General features: G+C 55.2%; 1 protein-coding gene and 1 non-coding gene across 2 annotated transcripts; one reads left to right on the top strand and one right to left on the bottom strand.

Moving 5' to 3' along the window:
- Positions 1–3377: 3377 nt before the first annotated feature.
- SLC27A4 (solute carrier family 27 member 4) lies at positions 3378–17707 on the bottom strand. The gene is made up of 13 exons (XM_055539208.1): positions 17579–17707; positions 16116–16282; positions 14160–14554; positions 12269–12427; positions 10814–10883; positions 10604–10695; positions 9437–9546; positions 8976–9185; positions 8674–8800; positions 8014–8151; positions 7713–7877; positions 7466–7612; positions 3378–3666 (listed from the first exon to the last, which is right to left on the bottom strand). The coding sequence occupies exons 2-13, from the start codon at positions 16274–16276 to the stop codon at positions 3509–3511; spliced, it is 1932 nt and encodes a 643-aa protein (XP_055395183.1). The 5' UTR covers positions 16277–16282; positions 17579–17707; the 3' UTR covers positions 3378–3508.
- A 536-nt stretch (positions 17708–18243) lies between these two features.
- TRNAR-UCU (transfer RNA arginine (anticodon UCU)) lies at positions 18244–18334 on the top strand. The gene is given in 2 exon segments: positions 18244–18280; positions 18299–18334. It is a non-coding gene; the product is annotated as a tRNA-Arg (tRNA).
- The last annotated feature ends 3969 nt before the right edge of the window (positions 18335–22303 follow it).

The raw sequence follows: 22303 nt of genomic DNA, 5'->3' as shown, positions 1-22303 counted from the left end.
CTCCGGGGATGCTCAAGGCAGGCCTCTGGCAGCCTCCCTGGGCTCAGATTGCAGATGGGAATACTGAGACTGGGCAGGGCGGTGCCTCCCAGCGCTGTTATTCACAGGCCCTGTGGTCTGGAGAGATGGAGCCTCTCTGAGCCTCAGATTCCTCATCTGTGGAATGGGGATAAAATAGCTGCTTTGTGTTACGGATTTAATGATGATGGTCAAGTGCCTGGCGTCGCATCCAGCACATAGGAAGCGCTCCACTCCTGGCGGCTGTTAGCAGGTCAAAGGAGTGCGTTTGGGCTTATAGAAGGGTTTCCTGGCAGAGCTCCCAGTCCTCCAGGTGTGCAAGGAGTGCCTGCAGCGGATTCACTTTGCATACCCTGCCTGGACTCTTCCCCAGCCCCACCCCTGCAGCCCCACGGGCCCTTCTTTCACCTGCGCTGCTCGCCCTTCACCTCCAGACCTTTCGCTGCCCCTTCTATCTGGGCCATTCTTCCCCCTCCTCTTCTTGAATGACTCTTCCTTGAAAAGCCTGTGGCCATGAAACACAGCTTCCTCACCTCCTACCCCGGCCAAGACATGGGGTTAGGGTGCAGCTTAGCACATGCCCTTGGCTTCCTGACTGGCTGCCCCCTCTCCCCGGCCCCCAGACAGTGGGCTCCCTGAGGACAGATCTCACCGTGTACCCCCAACCCCGCCCCTGGCACAGAGGCCTTTTGAATCTGCTCCACAGATGTGTGGACACAGTACTTTGTAAACTGTGTAGACCGCCAGGCTCCTCTGTCCATGGGAGTCTCCAGGAAAGAAGACTGGAGTGAGTTGCCATTTCCTTCTCCAGGGGATCTTCCCGACCCAGGGATCGAGCCTGTGTCTCGGGTGTCTCCTGCATGAGCAAGTGGATTCTTTACCAACTGTCACCAACTGGGAAGTCGAAGCGCCATGTAAAGGTCAGGAAATGCCCAGTATACAATAACTCTTGTGAATTAACCTCACAAACATGTATCAGGCACCTGCTACCGGCACGGGCGACAACTCAGCCATGGTCTGGAAGGCAGCCGGGCTCAACACTCTACCACCATGCTGTACAGCCTTGGTTTGGGGTGAGCAGAGGCAGACAGGGGAGCTGCGAGGCCCAGGGGCCCCCCAGCCCCAGCCCTTCTTGGAGGGGCTCGGGAAAAGGGGCTGGTGTGGAAGTGGGAAACTTAGGCCTAGGCTGGGATCTTAACACGGGAAGATAACAGCACCAGTTCCTGGGCTAGATCTGCGAGCACAATCGCATTACATGTCCACAGCTGTCCTGGGGCAGGGATTCCTGTTGTGTTTAGTTGCTCAGTCTTGTCCAACTGTTTGCAGCTTCATGGACTGTAGCCTGCCAGGCTCCTCCATCCATGGGATTTCCCAGGGAAGAATACTGGAGTGGGTTGCCACTTCTTTTTCTAGGGGCTCTTGCTGACCCACGGATCGCACCCATGTCTCCTGCATTGGCAGGTGGGTTCTTAAACCACTGAGCCACCAGGGAAGCCCACCTAGACCATCATTTATAGGGGAGGACACTGAGGCTCAGCCTGGTAAGTGGACTTGAGAGCAGGCCTGAGCAGGAGCTTTTGACCACCATTCCTCTATATTGGGTCTTGGTGACTGTGCTCAACCAAAGGGAAGGAACAGGCACCCCTGGGGGCTCCTTCCCATCGGAGAGCCCTCCCATTGGTGAAGGTTAAAGACACAAAGCTTCACCATCAGTCAAATCCAGCCCCTTGGAAGCCCAATCAAAGGCCCACCACGGAGTCCTCTGCGCTGGGTCCCTTGCCTGGGGGTCAAGTGGGGACTCTGTCCCTCCTTCCCGCTTTCCTTGCCTGAGCGTGAAGGGCTGGATCTGATTCTGCAGCACCCACGTGCCCTCTGCTGGTCATACTTGGGCACTGCACCCTTGCCTGCCACTCCCAAATCCCACCAGGTTATCACCGCCCTCCAAGGGCCAACTCCAGCTCTGCTGCCCCCTCACTTCCCCCAAGAGTGGCACCATTACTCCACTGTCTTTCAAAGGTCACCCTCCAACCCCAGGAGGTACCCCAGACTTATCCTGGCCACCTATCACCCAGTCAGCTGCTGGCCTGGGGTGTGGCTCACAGTTGGCTCTACAAGCATGCATGGCATGGAAGCTGCCTTCTGCACCAAGGAGGAGGCGGTAAGGGCATGGGGCTGGCATTGCAGTCCCCAGTGTGCACTCTGTGACCCCAGTCAAGTGACGGATGGTGGTAAGGGTTAAATAGTGAAGATGAAACCCTGGGGTGCGTGCCCTGTCTGCAGCTCTGGCTTGGGGTGAACGGTCTCCTCTCCCCAGCCCCCACCCCCACTTCCCACTGGGCTGAGCACTTCTAGCCTGGGTGTGACTCCAGGGATGGGCTCCAGGGGACAGCTGGCCCTCCAGACTCACCAGCTCTGGGAAGATGGCTCCAGGAAGCCTTCCCAGACTCCACCCGGCTGGCCAGACCACCTGCTCTGTCCCCTGAGAGCCCCCAACCCCTTGGGAAAGTGCAGCCCTGGCAGAAGAAACACCATGAGCAGGAGTGTGGAGCTGGGACCCTGTGCTGGCCTAGGGCTTCCTCCTTCTGTGGCTCTGAATGGCCCGTTCCTCAGCCTGCCTCCCTTCGGCTCTCTGAACCCTCCTGATTCACAGAGGAGACAGTTACTTGCCCAAGGCCACAAGCTCCTAAGTGACACCTTGCAGGGCTCAGGGGGGAACTGCCCCTCACCTGAGATGTGGGGACCATGGCATCTTACCTGCCATATCCTTTGGTCTAAATGAACGAAGGAATAGGGGAAGGATGAATGGGGCACGAGCTGGGGTCCCAGCAGGCTGGGGTGAGTGTGCACACAGGCTCGGGGAGGCAAGGCGGAGTTTATTCGCCCCTGAGTGCCCCACACCCCTTCTCCCCTCACAGCCAGGCCAGGAGGAGATGTGGACAGACTGGCAGACAGAAAGGCTGCCTGAGGGACAGCCAGGCAGCCACTCAGAGGATGAGAGGGGTGCCCCATCCAGGCTGCCTGCTGCAGGGTGGTCCCGTTCTGCCTGGCAGGGCTGAGGAACACTTGCGTGGGCCCAGGGCCTGGATCCTCTTCAGATGCCCAATCGCCGGCCCTCCCTGCCCATTGTGCTGGCTTCCTGAGTCTGGGGGCTTCTGCCCTGGTCCCATTTACAAGCTGCCTGTTCTCTGCAAAGTGCTTGGAGACCCTCTATTTCCCCTTGTCCTGACCTGAGTCTCAGCCTGAGGCCCAGAGACCCCTACATGGCCTCGAAGACATAAAGTGGATCTGAAGCTTTCACAGAAAGCCTCAGGGCAGAGCAGGGAGGTGGCAGTGAGTCCCTTGGCAGTTTTGAGGGGTAGGTGTTGGCACCCCGGGGTGTGTGGTGCCAGGCTCTGCTTGCTTTGGTCTGGCTTCACCCAGGACCCCTCCGGGGTGGGAGCTGAGGCTCTAGATCCAGTATCCGCTGGCCCTCAGAGGGACTCGGGGCCAGTCACAGCTTCTCCTGGCCTGCCTGGATGCGAGTGTAGGCCTCTTGGTCCAGTGGGATGTAGCGGCCCTTCCGGGCATCCAGGTAGAACAGCTGGTCTTTTACAACTGTTGGGTCAAAGCCCTCCTTCCGCAGTTCTGTCTTCTGTAGCTTGAAGGTCCCTGAGGGAGGGAAAAGACAAGTGGGAGAAGGGTCAGAGGGTGTGGGGCAGGGGTCCGAGCTCCAAGAATCCGCCCACCTGGGTTGAGGAGGGGCAGGGAGGAGGGCTGGAGGGAACACAGGTGAGGGGAATCGTGGGAGGAGGGACACAGCCCTTTACAGTCTGCAAAGGCTTCATCCATTACAGTATGCACCGCTCCTCAGCAGCCCTGGCAAAGGGGAGGGGGTGGAGTTACCCACCCCTCTTTGCAAAAGGGAAACTGAGGCCCAAAGAAGGGAAGCTATTTGTCCAGGGCCACGTGCTTGAGTGACAGCAGATTGAGGGCAGGACACAGGCCTTCCCTGAAGGCTTGTTTTAACCTGAGCACCTCCCAGGTACAGAAGTAATCTCAGGTAATCTGCACCTCAACCCCGGGGGCCAGGCATAACCATATCCTATGGATTCTGAGATGCACAAGATTTCAGCATGTCTGAAATAGTTCAATTACCATATTCCCCCTTAATAAATTCTGTATCTTTCACTCAACAGTATTAGCCCCACTAGACAGATGAGAAGACTGAGGCTCAGAGAAGCACAGCTCTGGGCCAACGTTACACAGCTAGTAAGAATTTGAACTCAGGTATGATGGATACCAGAAATGCCTACAGCTTCCTGCCCTGGCTTCTCCTCTGTCATGTCCATCAGCCAATTCTCCCACCAAGAGCTGGAGTCTTTTTCAACGCCTACTTGAATTTAGACTAGTTTTACAACTTACTCTGACTCAGAGAATGTGGCAGAAGCCACACTGTGGGCGGTCTGGGTGAGTTAAGGGGTGTTGAAGCTTCCATCCTTACCCGCTTGGGGGCGCCTGAGACCAGACTGACCTCTGAAGGATGGAAAGCCATGTGGAACAAAGGGGAACCATCCCAGCAAAGGCCACTTAGACAAGGTCCATCTAGTCAAAGCTATGGTTTTTCCAGTAGTCATGTATGGATGTGAGAGTTGGACTATACAGAAAGCTGAGCACCGAAGAACTAATGTTTTGAACTGTGGTATTGGAGAAGACTCTTGAGAGTCCCTTGGACTGCAAGGAGATTGAACTAGTCCATCCTAAAGGAAATCAGTCCTGAGTCCTTCCAATGAATATTCAGGACTGATTTCCTTTAGGATGGACTAGTTCAATCTCCTTGCAGTCCAAGGGACTCTCAAGAGTCTTCTCCAATACCACAGTTCAAAACATTAGTTCTTCGGTGCTCAGCTTTCTGTATAGTCCAACTCTCACATCCATACATGACTACATACAGATGGCTAACAAACACATGAAAAGATGCTCAACATCACTCATTATCAGAGAAATGCAAATCAAAACCACTATGAGGTACCATTTCATGCCAGTCAGAATGGCTGCGATCCAAAAGTTTACAAGCAATAAATGCTGGAGGGGGTGTGGAGAAAAGGGAACCCTCTTACACTGTTGGTGGGAATGCAAACTAGTACAGCCACTATGGAGAACAGTGTGGAGATTCCTTAAAAAACTGGAAATAGAACTGCCTTATGATCCAGCAATCCCACTGCTGGGCATACACACTGAGGAAACCAGAAGGGAAAGAGACACGTGTACCCCAATGTTCATCACAGCACTGTTTATAATAGCCAGGACATGGAAGCAACCTAGATGCCCATCAGCAGATGAGTGGATAAGAAAGCTGTGGTACATAAACACAATGGAGTATTACTCAGCCATTAAAAAGAATACATTTGAATCAGTTCTCATGAGGTGGATGAAACTGGAACCTATTATACAGAGTGAAGTAAGCCAGAAAGAAAAACACCAATACAGTATACTAATGCATATATATGGAATTTAGAAAGATGATAACAATAACCCTGTGTACGAGACAGCAAAAGAGACACTGATGTATAGATCAGTCTTATGGACTCTGTGGGAGAGGGAGAGGGTGGGGAGATTTGGGAGAATGACATTGAAACATGTATAATATCATGTATGAAACGAGTCACCAGTCCAGGTTCGATGCACGATACCGGATGCTTGGGGCTGGTGCACTGGGACGACCCAGAGGGAGGGTATGGGGAGGGAGGAGGGAAGAGGGTTCAGGATGGGAACACAGGTACACCTGTGGCGGATTCATTTTGATATTTGGCAAAACTAATACAATATTCTAAAGTTTAAAAATAAAATAAAATAAAAAGATTTGGCCACCTGATGTGAAGAACTGACTCCTTAGAAAAGACCCTGATGCTGGGAAAGATTGAACGTGGGAGGAGAAGGGGATGACAGAGGATGAGACGGTTGGATGGCATCACCGACTCAATGGACATGAGTCTGAATAAACTGAGAGTTGGTGATGCACAGGGAGGCCTGGCGTGCTGCAATCCATGGGGTTGTAGAGTCGGACACGACTGAGCGACTGGACTGAACTGAAGTGGGTCATCACTGGCCACGTGTGGCTATGTAAATTTAAACAAAATTTAAAATTCAGTTTCCCCGTCACACTAGTTGCACTTCAAGAGCTCAATAGTTATTGGGGGCTGACGGCTGCCGTGTTGGAGAGCGTGGTCAGAGAACACCACCATCACCGCAGACAGGTATGTGGACACCACTGCAGGGCCAACCAGCTGGGAGCCCCACATGAGGGAGGCCACCTCACACCCAATGGCACTATTTCTTTAAAAACTTAAAAAAAAATTAGTTTTTTGGCCACACCCCAAGGCATGTGGGGCCTTAGTTCCCTGATCAGGGATCTAATCCTGTGTATGTGAACCCACACACCCCCTGCACTGCAAGATGGAGTCTTAACCACTGGATAGCCGGGGAAGCTGTCGATGGCACTATTCGACGCTAGGTGGGGCCAACAGAAGAACGCTCAGCTCAACATCACCCCAAATTGCCAACTCACAAATTGTGAGCAACTAAGACACCTGTCTGGAGCCCTAAGTAAGCTTGGGGGCTGTTTGTTCTGCAGCAAAGCCTGTCTGAGGCCTAAGGTCTGACAGCCTCCCTGTCCCTCCGGGATGCAGAAGTCACAGTGGCCATCTGGTCCTTGGGGTGCTTGCTGTCTGTCTGGACCCACCGCTTACCCTGCTCTTCTCTCATCTTCCCGTCCCCCGGGGCCATCTGCAGCCCCTCGGACATTGGCGGGCTTTGCAGGACATGAGTCTGACTGGGTCACTACCCTGCTCCAACCCTCCTGTGGCTCCCCCGTGCCCTCCCATCCCACCACACGCTGCTGCCCACGCCTCACTGGCCCCAGCTTCGGGGGCCTCCTTTCAGGCCCCTAGCAATCAAGCACCTCCCTGCCTCAGGGACTCAGCACGGGTTGTTCCCACAGCCCAGGGGGCCTCCCGTCCCCACAGAGTTCTCTCTCTCACTAGGTCTCCCGCTGAACTGGAGCATCCTCAGGGGAGCCTTCCAGTCATCCCCAAGTCACGTTCCCTTTCCTATCAGTTTGACCTGCATTCCACTCTTTTATCTTAGCAATTGCTTATCCTGTGGCTGCCTCCTGCTCTGGAAACTCCCAGGAAGCACACAGGTCCTGCTGGATTTGTCGTCTCTATCCCCAGGGCCCAAGCACAGTGCCTGGAGCAGACTACCACACTCAGTCAGTATTGGTTCCACTAACAATGGACACACCATCTCTCTCTGGAGGCAGTGTCAGCTCACAGCTAGGTCATGTTGCCGACCACCCAGAAAGGCTGTGGGGAAGGGTGAACAACAGCCAGCTGATCTCCCTAGAAGGACCCGGGAAGGGGCCTCGGCCGGCACCCACCCATGATTTGGAGCTGGGGGTCGGGGGACAGACCTGTCTTGTGCAGCTCAGGCAGGAAGCGCAGGAAGATGGGGCGGGCGTACAGCGGCAGCTCCTTCTGCAGGAGCTGGGCTAAGTGCTCCAGGTCACAGCTGCCAGAGGAGCTGGCCACAGCAGCCATGCCGGCCCGGCCCTCGGTCCCTGGGGGGGGGGCGGCAGAGTGGACGGTGAGTGGCTGGCTGGCCACGGCCCCGCTGGCTGCTCCGCACACACGCCCGGCCCCTCCCGCCTCTCGGGATACCTGGCACCTCGACGCCGTACACGGCCACGTCGGCCATGTCCAGCAGGCGGCTGAGCGTGCCCTCCACCTCGGTGGTGGACACGTTCTCGCCTTTCCAGCGGAACGTGTCCCCCGTGCGGTCGCGGAAATACACGTAGCCCAGCTCGTCCATCACCAGCACATCACCTAGAGAAAGGAGTCGTGTGAGGCAGGGGGGCCCAGGGGCTTGGTTGGGGGGAGGTGTTCTCTGAGTGTGGGGCCCTGCAATCCCTTCCCCCCTCCCCAGGGGGCAGCAAAGGCCTCCAGAGGGGTGCCCACCCACCGCTGAGGTAGGCCTGGTCCCCCTTCTTGAAGACATCCCCGGCAATCTTCTTGTCGTTGGCACCCTGGTTCAGGTAGCCATCGAAGCGCCGCAGGGGGTCTTGCTGGATGATGACGCCCACCAGCTGGCCCGGCTCACCTGCGGCCAGGGGAGGCGTGGTCAGGTCCCCCTGGGGTCTCCATACTAAAATACCCCCAGCAATGCCCCCTTTCTCCCTCAGCCCGGGAGCCCCGAGGGCTGGGAGCTTCTCAGTAACACTTGGTCACTGAACAAATGAAAGGGTGGTCAAGCTCAACGTGGACGGCCTGACTAAAGCCAGCACTCCCCAGGTCCCGCTCTGCTCAGAGGTCTGCATCCTGTACCACACCACCTCCTCAGGACAACCTGCAGGAGGGGACTCAGGCACAGAGCTGGGGAGCTGTGGCGGGCGGGGCCCAGGGTCCACAGCACCAATGTGCACGAATGGGCTGATGGGTGGATGGGATGGTGACTGAGTGGATGGATGGATCAAGAAATAAATGCCATGCAGCCCTAAGAGAAGAGCTGACATCTGGCCGCTGATCAGGACGGGGCTCCTCACTCACCCAACCATCCCCGCCCCGTCCCCTTCCTAAGCCAGCCCCTCCCACTCTGACCCCGAGTTGCAACCCTCGGGCAGACCTGGCTTGCAGGGAATGCAAAGGCCGTCAGGGCCCCGGATCAGCTCCATGGTGTCCTCGTTGACGCGAACCAGCCGGATGGGGTACACGAAGGACAGGATGCGGCTGTTGAAGCCACAGGCCCCCACCTGCGAAGGCCAAGGCTTGGGCCCGGGCTCTCCCACCACGGGCCTCAAACTGGAAAGCCTGGGGAGCTGCGAGCGGGGTTCCGGCTCCCGCAACCGCACTCCATGCCGGAAGCCCGCCCTCCCCTCCACCTCAGTGTCTCCCATGGGCCCGCTGCGTCCCCAGCCTGGGCCGCACCTGGCCGTCGAAGTTGCCCAGGCTGCAGTTGCACTCCGTGGCCCCGTAGAACTCAGCCACCTGGGGGATGTGGAAGCGGCTACAGAAGTCGGTCCAGATGCACTGCCGGAGGCCATTGCCGAGCGCCATGCGCACCCGGTGCTGGCCCTCCGCCTCCCGGGGTGGCTGGTTCAGGAGGTAGCGGCACAGTTCGCCGATGTACTGCACGATCTGGGGGCGGACCTGGCATGAGTCTGGGCCCTGGACGCTGCCCCGCCTTCGCTGCCCTCCCAAGCCCCCACCCCTCCTATCCCCGGGGCCAGCTGCGTGATCCCTTCCCTCTCTGGGCCTCAGTCTCCCCATCTGAGCAATGGGAGTGCTGCCCCGAGTAAACGGCTGGCTGCCTTCAGCTCAAAGACGGGCATCCCTGAGTAGAGCTGGTGGGGGGCACGGGGCGCTCCACTCTTTCCCTTTTCACTCACCGTGCAATTGTACTTGATACAGTCATCCCAGAAGCGGGAAGCCGAGAACTTCTTCCGGATCACCACGGTCATGCCGTGGATCAGGCACTGCCCTATTCCCACGATGTTTCCTGAAGGCAGAGGGGGGACCCGGAGGTCAGGGGGACAGAAGCCCTTTCTTTCCAGAGTCTCGTCTTTTTGTTTATTTTGGCCACCAAAGATGTCATTTTATTTTTTTAACTTTATTTTGCACTGGGGTATAGCTGATTAACCAACAATGTTATGGTTTCAGGTGAAGAGAGAAGGGACTCAGCCATACATAATATATGTAACCATTCTCCCCCAGACTCCCCTCCCATCCAGGCTGCCACGTAACACTGAGCAGAGTTCCCTGGGGCTATACAGTACTGAGTGAAGTACGTCAGACAAAGGAGAGATATCGTATACTCCAGAGCCTCCTCTTGTATAGTCCAATCCCCTCAAAGACTCTCCCTTTCCCCTGTCCTGCCCTCCAACTCTAACTGGTCACATCTCTCCCCAGTCAGACACCTTCCATGGCTCCCCAGTGCCTACGGGTTCAAGTGCACATTACTCAGACAGTCCCCTGAAGCCTCTGGAGCTGGCCCCAAGCTCCTTTTCCCAAAGCTGTAACACTGCCATTCAGCCAGCTGGAACTGAGGTAGCCTGCCTGGCTTCACATCTGCCTGTATTGGGGGGCCCTTCCTCTAGGAAGCCTTCCTGGAGTTGGGCTCTTCCTTGAGTTGAACTCCTTGCTCCCTGCCCCTCTCCACACTCAATGCCCTTTCTTGCCTGAGAGTTCAGGGTAGGGTTCTCATCATTCAGCCTGCCCCCAACACACACTTAAACTCTAAGCACCTTTAAGGGCAGGAACTATATTTAGTCCATCTGTCTTTCTAGAAAGCCCCCAGACCAAGCAGCCAGGCTGCCCACACCCATGGAAATGGACTGAATGGTCAGACCAGCCCAGGTGCCCTGTGGGGCACCACCACACCCACCAATTATGCTGGTGTGCCCAGTCTCATCAAGGTCAATGCCCACATCTGGATTTGAACCCAGATTTGACTCCAAAGCTTGTTATGTTTCTACTGCAACGTATAGCCTGCCAGGAGGGGTAGGGCTCTGAAGGCTCAGGGGCAGCTGGGCACCGAGGGGGCAGGCCCAGGCTACCTGCAGAGTGGTAGAGGGGGAGGCAGTCATAGACGATGTCGTCGGGCCGCATGCGGAAGCCGTAGTACACCAGGGCAGCCATCCGGTAATACCTGGGAAGGCAGAGCTGAGGGCTCCATGGGCCCTTGGAAAGGCAGGAGAGGAGCCCCAGGCCCCACCTCCCCAGGTCCCACCTCCCCAGGTCTCCCCACCAGGGCACCGTCTCCTTACCTGCTGTGCACCACGATGGCAGCTTTGGGCAGCCCGGTGGTGCCTGACGTGTAGATGTAGAAGAGTTTATCTGAGGAAACAGGCAGGAGCGGGTGTGAGAGGGGCCAGTGCAAGGCTGGGCACAGAGTCAGACATTGGTAGGTGTGTATCACTTAACACCCACTCCCGGCACACCTACTCCCCAGACATCACTACCTGCTCTAATACCTGCGCTGGCTCCTTCAACACACTCTTCTGAGCCCTCATTCTGTGCCAGGGCCAGGGTGACATCAGTGACTAATATGAGCACAGGCCTTGCCTAGGAGGGAGGTGCCCGCCCAGTGGGACAGGAAGATGAGGCTACTGGAAATGCGAGCACTGTGTGTTGGCAAGCACAGGGCCTGCCAAAGCCTGGCGGCAGCACTGGACACAGGCTCCAGGAAGGGGAGGTAGCTCCAGGGAGGGCTTTCTCAGAGGAGCTGATGCCTGCTATGTGGGAGGTATCAGCTGCAGACAGCGGGGCTCAGAGGCAGCTTTTGCACCAGCAACCCTGTCTTTATCCCCCTAGATCTGAGGACCAGGGACAGTCACGTCATGGTCTCTGTGTGAGGCTCAGTCCCACCAGGCTGGAGGTTCCAGGAGGTCAGGCATGCCACGGGGTGATGCCACATGTTATGCAATAACTCGTGTTACAGGGTGCCCACGGCATGTCAGCCCAAGGCTGGGCACCAGACTCAACCAGCCAGAGGCCCTTCCCTCAAGGAGCTTACAAAAGCACCCAGCACACAAGAGCCACTGATGGCAGAGGTCAAACGATAATGACCCCAGCTCTCCATGGGACCTTTTCCAGCCTTCAAGCATAGGTTCAGTTGCCATCCCCAATTTCACGGCTCTGGGAACCGAGGCTCAGAGAGCAGCTCAGGTGTTCAGGGTCACACAAGGGAAACAGTAGAGCTGGGACATGAACTTGGCCCAGGCTGTGAAACCCCCGGCCCCAGGCCATGCGGCAAGCAGTGAAGTCCACAAGGCAGGCTTGTGGAGCGGAGAAGAAGAGAGGCGAGAGGGTCTGGAAGGCTGCCTGGAGGAGGGGGCAGGGGGCAAGCAGCCCAGAGCAGGGGGAGGATCACAACAGGGGTCTGCCCTGGACGGGCGCTGGGTGACTATGAAAGGGGCTCGCCGAGGGCCTGAGCCCAGCCCACACTCGGACAAGGCAGGCTCCCGGGCTTCATGTGCTCCTGCATGCGTCGGGCATCAGCGAAGGCTGTTCAAGAACTGCCTGCCACTTTCACACACGCCAGCTCACCCAGTCTTCACAGTAAAAGCTGGGGACTGTGGCTCATTTTCCCCGAATGGAAAAGGGATGTGACATGACTCATTCCAGGTCATGTGGCAAGTTTACAGAAGAACCCAGGCCCCGAGGCCCCCGCTCTGTCTCTTGGCCATCTTTGAACCCTTGTGTGGGGGTGAGGGGCTCACCTACGAAGCCCTTGTTGGGACGGCTGGGCTGGTGCTTGGGGGCATCTTCCAGGAGCGGGTCCAGGTGCTTCGTGTGGGTGGGCACCGTGCTGGGCTCCCAGGGACCGGAGCAGAAGAGGTTGAGCGAGGGATCCAAGTTGGCATGGATCTCAAGGACAGCTGCAGGGGAAACAAGACAGATCCACAGGCAGGCCAGGGCACTCCTTCCTCCCCCGGCCCTGTGTTCCAGGGACCTCTACTCATGTCGGGGCTGAGCATGGTGTCAGGGGATGCTGGCTGGGTGTGGCAGAGAGGTGGGTGAAGCGCTTGGGACTTGTTATAAGGAGGATGCTGAGAGAAGCAAGGGCTCCGGCGAGCTGCTGGCTGATCATGTGGCAGGCTCTTTACATGCAGGCTCCTGCTCACACAACTCAGGAAACAGGTACCAGTAACAGCCCATCTTACAGATAGGAACACTGAGGCCCCAAGCACAGCAGGGAGTCACAGCTAGAATGTGCCAGATCTGGGGTTCAAAGCCAGCTCTACCTCACCTCAAGGTTTACGCTTCTATCCACTGTATGATGCGAGTCTGTGGGGGACTGGTTAGGAGGGAGGAGTCGGGGGGCGGTCAGAGGCTGGCAGCCCTCCAGCCTCTTCAGAGGGTGGTGGCCTTCTCTCAGGCTCCCCTGTGCAATACAGATGTCCAGATACTCAGCAACCGGAGCACAGGCCGATCCTGGCCCACTCAGCCATACTTTCTCTTAACTTCTTCCAACCCTCTCACTCTTTCTCTGCTGCCTCCTTCCTCTCCTCATTTCAGCATCTCTGTAACCTCTTCTGCCCATCAGCCCACAACATTAGCCCATTAGTCACAACAGCGTGGGGAGAGAGAATAGGCACACTGGGGTCAAGCCCAAGGTCAAATCTCGGTTCTGTCACCCACTTAACAGCTGTGTGGCTCTGGGTGAGTGCCTCGCGCCACTCTGAACCTCGGTCTCGTTCTCTGTAAAGCCAAGATGACACTCTCTGCTTTCACCAGGCTTTGTGAAGATTAGAGCTGCTTCTGTGAAGCACCGAGCTCAGCACGTGGTCAGTGCCAGCGCGGCAGCCAATCAACATAAGCTCTGAGGCACAGCAAGGAGCGGCTTCTTGCTCCCATTTTACAGGGCAGGTAGGTGAGGCCATGTATGGATGAGAGAGCTGGACTATAAAGAAAGCTGAGCACCAAAGAACTGATGTTTTTGAACTGTGGTGTTAGAAAAGACTCTTGAGAGTCCCTTGGACTGCAAGGAGATCCAACCAGTCCATCCTAAAGGAAATCAGTACTGAATATTCATTGGAAGGACTGAAGCTGAAGCTGAAGCTCCAATACTTTGGCTACCTGATGCGAAGAACTAACTCACTGGAAGACCCTGATGCTGGGAAAGATGGAAGGCGGGAGGAGAAGGGGATGACAGAGGATGAGATGGTTGGATGGCATCACTGACTCGATGGACATGAGTTTGAGTAAGCTCTGGGAGTTGGTGATGGACAGGGAGACCTGGCGTGCTGCAGTCCATGGGGTCGCAAAGAGTCAGACAAGACTGACTGAGTGACTGAACTGATTGAGATGAAGCCAAGTGAGTCACAAGAATGGTTACCATCGTGTCTGAGGGCTCACCTAGCATCAGCTGCTTTGTTAATGCTTCACTCTGTTAAGCACCTCCCTGAAAACGGTGCTGTGGTGAGGAGACTGCGGCAGAGGACTGCCATCTCCCTGGGTCTCCCGGCTCCCGGGCGTTGTGGGGGAAGAGCCCACACCAAGGGCTCATGCCCTTAACCTCTGAGCCACACAGCCTCCCCCAGGGGCTGGAGGTGGGTTGTGACAGTCCCATGGGACTCCCTGCCTGTCCCTTGCCACTTTAGGGCTCACCTGGGGCCATCTCGCTGCCGAAGACGAGGGCCCGGGCCTGGGAGGAGGTCAGGCAGTGGAGCAACGCATCCCGCCGGAGGTTGGTGTTGATGAGCGCCGCCTCCACGCCCAGCTTGGCCATGCCCAGCCACAGACCCACAAACTCGTTGCGGTTCTCCATGAAGAGGGCGACCACATCGCCCGAGGCCAGGCCCTGCGCCTGCAGGAAGTTGGCCACGCTGTTTGAGTAGTCGTCCAGCTGCCGGAAGGTCCAGTGTGTGTCTGTGCCCTCGAAGATCAGGGCTGTCTTGTCCGGGTGGCGCTGGACTGTGGCGGCGAACAGGATGGGCACTGTGCGTCGCTCCCGTAGGTACCGTCGGACCTTGGCCTTCACCCTCAGGAGCACGGTGCCGCCGCTGGGGAAGGGGAGGAGGAGCAAAGGAGCCGTGACTGCCGGACTTAGGAGTAGGGGGTCCCGAGACCCTGGTTTGATCGCTTGCGACACCCCCTTTCCCAGCACCCGTGTGCGGGGCAGCGTTACCTGAAGTGGTTCACTGATGATGCACGACAACACGGGCACCCAGGTGACGACTCCTCCCCACCCGGTACAGAGGAAGACACCAGTGCCCAGCACTTGGCCTGGGCTTCAAGGTGGGGTGACGTGGCAGTGCTGACATTTGTACTTTAGTCCCCTCTGACTCCAGAGTTCAACCCCTATTGCCCTCTAAGCTCTGCTCGGAGTCTGCGGCTCTGTCATGGCCTTCCAAGACTCCAGGGACCAAGCCAAAGTCCAAACTCCTCGTCTTGGACCTGGCACACCCCCGGATCATCCCTCTCCCCCTCACCACTCTGGTAAAAAAGGACAAGTTTGCAATTTGTCCGGTCTCCCTCCCTGTGGGCCCGGCAAGGGTGGGGCTCTGTCCTGCCTCACTATCTTGCTCCTGGACCCCGGTCGGTGCCAGGCAGGGCATTGATGTTCAACAAATGTTTGTGCAACAAGCTTTTGGCAACATCCCCCTACCTTGCCCTGCCACCTCGGACCCCTGAACTCTCCTGGCTCCCCAGCCTCTCAGCCTTTGCTGCTGCCATGCCCTCCGACTGGCACCCCCTGCTTCCACCTCCTGGAGGTGACTCTCAAGCATACCTGCTTCTCCTCTCGGAGGCCTCCTCTGATTTCCCAGGGCCCAGGCCTGAAGCCGTCTCTCTGCTTCACGCCCCCACACCTCTGGGCTGCTACCATCCTTCCTGCGGTGGCCACTCAACACCTCCTTTTGCAATCAGCTCAGATTGACAAACACCGAGCTGCCTGTTCTGGGTGCAGGTCACACTGCTGGGACACTACCATGAGCAAGACAAGACTGCCAGGGGCTCTGTTCGCAGGGCCCTGCTAGCCTGCAGGTTTTCTGTGTCCCCTGCCAGTCTCCCTGACCAGTCTGAGCCTGTCCCAGGTCCAGGACTGCCCTGTCCACTCAACCCCACACCCAGAGTCAGCCCAAGGTCTGGCGCAGAGCAGGTGGCAGGCAGGGTTTCTACAGGATATCCTCCTTGTGGACCATACCTGCCCTTCTTTGTGGAGCAGGTTCTTTGTGGGCATGATTCAGGGTCTGCTCCAGAACCCGTGCCAGCTGGAGGACAGGGACTTCCCCATAGGGTTCCTCTTCACTCTCTCACAAGCTACAGGATCTTCTCGGGACCCCTTACCGAGGTCTCCTCAACATGCCTGGTGTTCAGTGTATGGACCAGGACCCCAAGTCTGCTCCAGGCCAAGGGGCACCAGGTTAGGGAGATACCCTGGGAAGACACTTTGACCGTGGCAATGGAGGTACCATGTACTATTGCAAGGGGAAGGATGCGGAGCAAAGACTGCTCCTTTGGGGCCCAGGTGCTCTGTGCTGGTAAAGGCCATGTGGTCTGGTTTGGGGAAATTAAACCCAGAAGAGTGTAGGAGACCCAGGAAGGGCTGTTCCAAGTACTCACAAGATATCACGCCTGACAGTCTTGATAAAGATTCGGATGAAGCGCCAGCCGCCAGACCCCAGGTAGAGGAAGAACAGGGAGAACCCCACTTGGGTCCAGGGCAGTTTCAGCACCAGCCAGGAGAACAGCAGCACCCCCAACAGAGACGCCCCAAGCAGCATTGTGGCCTGTGGGCACAAGGCAGTCAGTGGACCCAAGTGCCTGGGTCCCCTACCTCCTGGCCCGGGCAGCCAGGCCACTATCGTCTCAGATGGTCACGTGTAGTGAGGTCAGATGGAGTAGGGTAGCTGAGGACTGGATCCCATCCCAGGACAGTCTGGAAGGGTCAGGCTAGAGGCCTGGACTTGAGGTGAGGAGCTGGGTTGTGGGTCAGAGCCTGGTTCTAGCCTCCCAGTCCCATCTCTGCCTAGGACTCTCTGAATGATCTTGGACAAGTCCCTTTCCCACTTTAGTCCTTAGTCTTCCCCTCTGTGCAATGGGTATAATGACCATTGGTCTCAGAGGACAGTCTACTCGCCTGACATCTAGGATCCCAACCAAAATGGCTTGGTATTGACTTAAGTACTTCTGGCTTGACTTCCCACTCAAAGACCTAGAGAGTTTCTGTGGATGATAAGGCCAAGCCACAACACCCAGAGAGGCAGCTTCTTGGGAAGGGGCCTTGCTCAGTCCCTGCCCTTAGGCCTGGGAGCACCATGCCTCTGCTGGCCCACAGGGGGCGATGGAGAAAACAGGTAAGAGCCTGGAGGTGCCAGAGAGGTGATCGCCCAGAGGAGAAAGGTATTGAGAGAAAGAAGGCCTTGAAGGCACCCCCACAAACACACTCAGCAAGCCACTCTGATGACTCTTCGGGAACTGGGGCTTAAGGGAAGAGGAACAGCTGGCAGGGCTGAGATTAGGGCTCTCGGACTCTATTCCTAGCACTTTTCAGACTTGCTCAAGGGACAGCAGACTGGGCTGTTTGCCTTCAGGCTCTCCTAATCCTGGGGAGGGGCTGAAGGTCACGGCTATGAGGTAGCCTGAGATTCTCCAACCAGGATGAAGACATGGTCTGGACCCTTAGACCATCTCCCCTCTCCTCCACACGAAAAGCAAAAACCAGGAGGAGGACTGCACCAGCGCCTCCAACTCCAAAGCCAAAGGTCTCCAAGGTCCCCAGAACTGTGGTCTCCCAGAGTCCGTCAGGGCAGAAGGCAAGAACCCGTCCCGAAAGGCTCAGGGTTGTGGACGAGGAAGGAATGGGATGCCCAGATCGCCCGGAGCCGCGATCCCGGGTCACTACGGATCGCACCGGCCCCTAAAAAGCCGGGGTAACAGAGCGCCCGGCAAGGAGACAGAGCAGTAGGGCGCGCCCCGTTTCCCCTTCCCTCCCGTCCCCAGCCCAAGCCGGTACTGCCACCTCCCCCGGATTCGACAGGGAGCATTCTCTCGCCCGGAGACCCATTGTTCTGGCCCGTGCTCACCTGGCGTCAGCCCCCGCCGCGGGGCACCTTGTCCAGATACGGCCCGCCGGCTGTGGCAGAGTAGGGAACGCGGCGCGCATCAGCCACTCCTGGGCGCGCGGAGCAGGTTCTCAGCAGCGCTTTGCCGGCTTTGCGCCTCGGCTGGCCCGGGCCATTCGGCCGGCCCCGCCCGCCGCCCGGCTCCGCCCGCCCGCGGCGCTCCTCCTCCGCCCGCCTCCCGCCATCCAAACCGGCTGCGCCGGCCGGCAACACCTCCTCCGGCGCCTTGCCCACGAGCGAGCGAGCCGCAGAGCCGGCCGGTGCCGCGCAGCCTCTGAGCGCCCGGCTCCGCCGGATTCAGCCCGCCCCCTACGCGCGCGACGGCCTCGGGCGCGGCGCAGCGCCGCACGCTGGGGATTGTAGTTCGCGCGCCGCGCGCCCCCGCCAGGCCGGGAGGAGACAGAAGGGCTCTTCCTGGACCCCCACTCCCCCCAACTCGTGGGCGCCCGGACGAGGGGGGGAAAACTCCCCCCACCGCCCCCACCGCACCACTGGCGGGGATTCCGGGAATCCGCGCCCAGACACTGACAAACAGTGAGGCAAAGGCCCGGCGCCACACCTAGCAGGGCGCTAAAAGGGCGGGTTTTCAGGCAGAGGTATGCCGGCGCGGGGGAGGACGAGCAACCGGCTCTGTGGCGCAATGGATAGCGCATTGGACTTCTAGCCGGCCTGGGTGTGGTTATTCAAAGGTTGTGGGTTCGAGTCCCACCAGAGTCGAATTTTGACGGCTCTTTCCTCACTTCCATTAGGATATTTTGTGGCCTCCAGTGCCATAAGAAGGAAGGACTGATGCTGAAGCTGAAGCTGAAAAACTCCAATACTTTGGCCATCTGATGCGAAGAAATGACTCATTTGAAAAGACCCTGATCCTGGGAAAGATTGAAGGCGGGAGGAGAAGGGGATGACAGAGGATGAGATTGTTGGATGGCATCACCAACTCTATGGACATGAGTTTGAGTAAACTCCAGGAGGTAGTGATGGCCAGGGAGGCCTGGCGTGTTGCCGTCCATGGGGTCGCAAAGAGTCGGACACGACTGAGCGATTGAAGTGGACTGAACTGAGTGCCATAAGGTTCAGAAACCTCCCCCCACGCTTCTGCAGACCTCAGGCTAGCGCCAGTGCTTCTGGGACGGTAATAAACTTGGCGCCCGGAGTGCTGTGTAGGAACCCTTTGCTATCCTTGCTACCTGAAGCACTCAATATGCCAGCAAATTAGGAAAACTCAGCAGTGCCCACAGAACTGGAAAAGGAGTTTTCATTCCAATCCCAAAGAAAGGTAATGCCAAAGAATGCTCAACTACTGCACAATTGCACTCATCTCACACGCTAGTCAAGAAATGCTCAAAATTCTACAAGCCAGCCTTCAGCAATGTGTACCGTGAACTTCCAGATGTTCAAGCTGGTTTTAGAAAAGGCAGAGGAACCAGAGATCAAATTGCCAACATCCACTGGATCATAGAAAAAGCAAGAGAGTTCCAGAAAAACATCTATTTCTGCTTTATTGACTATGCCAAAGCCTTTGACTGTGTGGATCACAATAAACTGTGGAACATTCTGAAAGAGATGGGAATACCAGAGCACCTGATTTGCCTCTTGAGAAACCTGTACGCAGGTCAGGAAGCAACAGTTTGAACTGGACATGGAACAACAGACTGGTTCCAAATAGGAAAAGGAGTACGTCAAGGCTGTATATTGTCACCCTGCTTATTTAACTTCTATGCAGAGTATATCATAAGAAATGCTGGGCTGGAAGAAGCACAAGCTGGAATCAAGATTGCCGGGAGAAATATCAATAACCTCAGATACGCAGATGACACCACCCTTATGGCAGAAAGTGAAGAGGAACTAAAAGCCTCTTGATGAAAGTGAAAGAGGAGAGTGAAAGAGATGGCTTAAAACTCAACATTCAGAAAACTAAGATCATGGCATCCGTTCCCATCACTTCATGGGAAATAGATGGGGAAACAGTGGAAACAGTGTCAGACTTTATTTTTGGGGGCTCCAAAATCACTGCAGATGGTGACTGCAGCCATGAAATTAAAAGACGCTTACTCCTTGGAAGGAAAGTTATGACCAACCTAGATAGCATATTGAAAAGCAGAGACATCACTTTGCCAACAAAGGTCCGTCTAGTCAAGGCTATGGTTTTTCCTGTGGTCATGTATGGATGTGAGAGTTGGACTGTGAAGAAGGCTGAGCGCCGAAGAATTGATGCTTTTGAACTGTGGTGTTGGAGAAGACTCTTGAGAGTCCCTTGGACTGCAAGGAGATCCAACCAGTCCATTCTGAAGGAGATCAGCCCTGGGATTTCTTTGGAAGGAATGATGCTAAAGCTGAAACTCCAGTACTTTGGCCACCTCATGCAGACAGTTGACTCATTGGAAAAGACTCTGATGCTGGGAGGGATTGGGGGCAGGAGGAGAAGGGGACGACAGAGGATGAGATGGCTGGATGGCATCACCAACTCAATGGACGTGAGTCTGAGTGGACTCCAGGAGTTGGTGATGGACAGGGAGGCCTGGCGTGCTTCGATTCATGGGGTCACAAAGAGTCGGACACGACTGAGCGACTGAACTGACTAAACTAACTACCTTGAAAGCAACCTGGCATACTTGGTAGTAAGTACAAAGGGCACGGACCTGGAGACCTCTATAAATCTTTGGCCCCTGAAGAGTATGACCACATTTGTCGTGGCACCTGCCCAGCCCTGGGCCCCCTGCCAACTTCCCCGCCTTGTGTCACTCTGGACCTCTCAAAACTGGGCTCCTTGATAATGAAACATGTTGGGCATCCACAATTGCCACTTGTCGTTAAATAGATCCCTTAATCCGGAGCGAGGTTCCAGAGGAAGGGGACACATGTATACTTATGGCTGATTCATGTTGATGTTTGTCAGAAATCAACACAATACTGTAAAGCAATTATCCTTCAATTAAAAATAACTAAAGTTTTTTCTTAACTTAAAAAAGATAGATCCCTCCTTAATCCCTTAATTCAGTCCAAGTCTTTAAAAGTGAGGAGGGACAATTTTCAGAGCCTGTTTATAGAAACTAGAAATGAAATTTGGAGATGCAGTACTTGGATGCAATCTCAAAAACGACAGAATGATCTCTGTTTGTTTCCAAGGCAAACCATTCAATATCACAGTAATCCAAGTCTACGCCCCAACCAGTAATGCTGAAGAAGCTGAAGTTGAACGGTTCTGTGAAGACCTACAAGACCTTTTAGAACTAACACCCAAAAAAGATGTCCTTTTCATTATAGGGGACTGGAATGCAAAAGTAGGAAGTCAAGAAACACCTGGAGTAACAGGCAAATTTGGCCTTGGAATATGGAATGAAGCAGGGCAAAGACTAATAGAGTTTTGCCAAGAAAATGCACTGGTCATAACAAACACCCTCTTCCAACAACACAAGAGAAGACTCTATACATGGACATCACCAGATGGTCAACACCAACATCAGATTGATTATATTCTTTGCAGCCAAAGATGGAGAAGCTCTATACAGTCAGCAAAAACAAGACCAGGAGCTGACTGTGACTCAGATCATGAACTCCTATTGCCAAATTCCGGCTTAAATTGAAGAAAGTAGGGAAAACCACTAGACCATTCAGGTATGACCTAAATCAAATCCCTTATGAATATACAGTGGAAGTGAGAAATAGATTTAAGGGCCTAGATCTGATAGACAGAGTGCCTGATGAACTATGGAATGAGGTTCGTGACATTGTACAGGAGACAGGGATCAAGACCATCCCCATGGAAAAGAAATGCAAAAACACAAAATGGCTGTCTGGGGAGGCCTTACAAATAGCTGTGAAAAGAAGAGAAGCGAAAAGCAAAGGAGAAAAGGAAAGATATAAGCATCTGAATGCAGAGTTCCAAAGAATAGCAAGGAGAGATAAGACAGCCTTCTTCAGCGATCAATGCAAAGAAATAGAGGAAAACAACAGAATGGGAAAGACTAGAGATCTCTTCAAGAAAATTAGAGATACCAAGGGAACATTTCATGCAAAGATGGGCTCGATAAAGGACAGAAATGGTATGGACCTAACAGAAGCAGAAGATATTAGGAAGAGGTGGCAAGAATACACAGAAGAACTGTACAAAAAAGATCTTCATGACCCAGATAATCATGATGGTGTGATCACTGACCTAGAGCCAGACATCCTGGAATATGAAGTCAAGTGGGCCTTAGAAAGCATCACTACGAACAAAGCTAGTGGAGGTGATGGAATTCCAGTTGAGCTATTTCAAATCCTGAAAGATGATGCTGTGAAAGTGTTGCACTCAATATGCCAGCAAATTTGGAAAACTCAGCAGGGGCCACAGGACTGGAAAAGGTCAGTTTTCATTCCAATCCCAAAGAAAGGCAATGCCAAAGAATGCTCAAACTACCGCACAATTGCACTCATCTCACATGCTAGTAAAGTAATGCTCAAAATTCTACAAGCCAGCCTTCAGCAATACGTGAACCGTGAACTTCCAGATGTTCAAGCTGGTTTTAGAAAAGGCAGAGGAACCAGAGATCAAATTGCCAACATCCGCTGGATCATGGAAAAAGCAAGAGAGTTCCAGAAAAACATCTATTTCTGCTTTATTGACTATGCCAATGCCTTTGACTGTGTGGATCACAATAAACTGTGGAAAATTCTGAAAGAGGTGGGAATACCAGAGCACCTGAT

Source organism: Bubalus kerabau, chromosome 11 (assembly GCF_029407905.1).
Source record: "Bubalus kerabau isolate K-KA32 ecotype Philippines breed swamp buffalo chromosome 11, PCC_UOA_SB_1v2, whole genome shotgun sequence".
Lineage (NCBI taxonomy): Eukaryota > Metazoa > Chordata > Mammalia > Artiodactyla > Bovidae > Bubalus > Bubalus kerabau.
This window is presented reverse-complemented; position numbering and strand designations above follow the sequence as displayed.

Bases quoted from the DNA above. Each gene is read 5' to 3' on its own strand.
- SLC27A4 (XM_055539208.1), bottom strand. From the start codon at position 16,276: ATGCTGCTTGGGGCGTCTCTGTTGGGGGTGCTGCTGTTCTCCTGGCTG. The intron at 12,428-14,159 runs GTGAGCCCTAAA...TTTCCCCTGCAG, and splicing joins CGGCAGCGAGATGGCCCCAG to CTGTCCTTGAGATCCATGCC. The intron at 9,547-10,603 runs GTAGCCTGGGCC...CTCTGCCTTCAG, and splicing joins CCCCCTCTACCACTCTGCAG to GAAACATCGTGGGAATAGGG.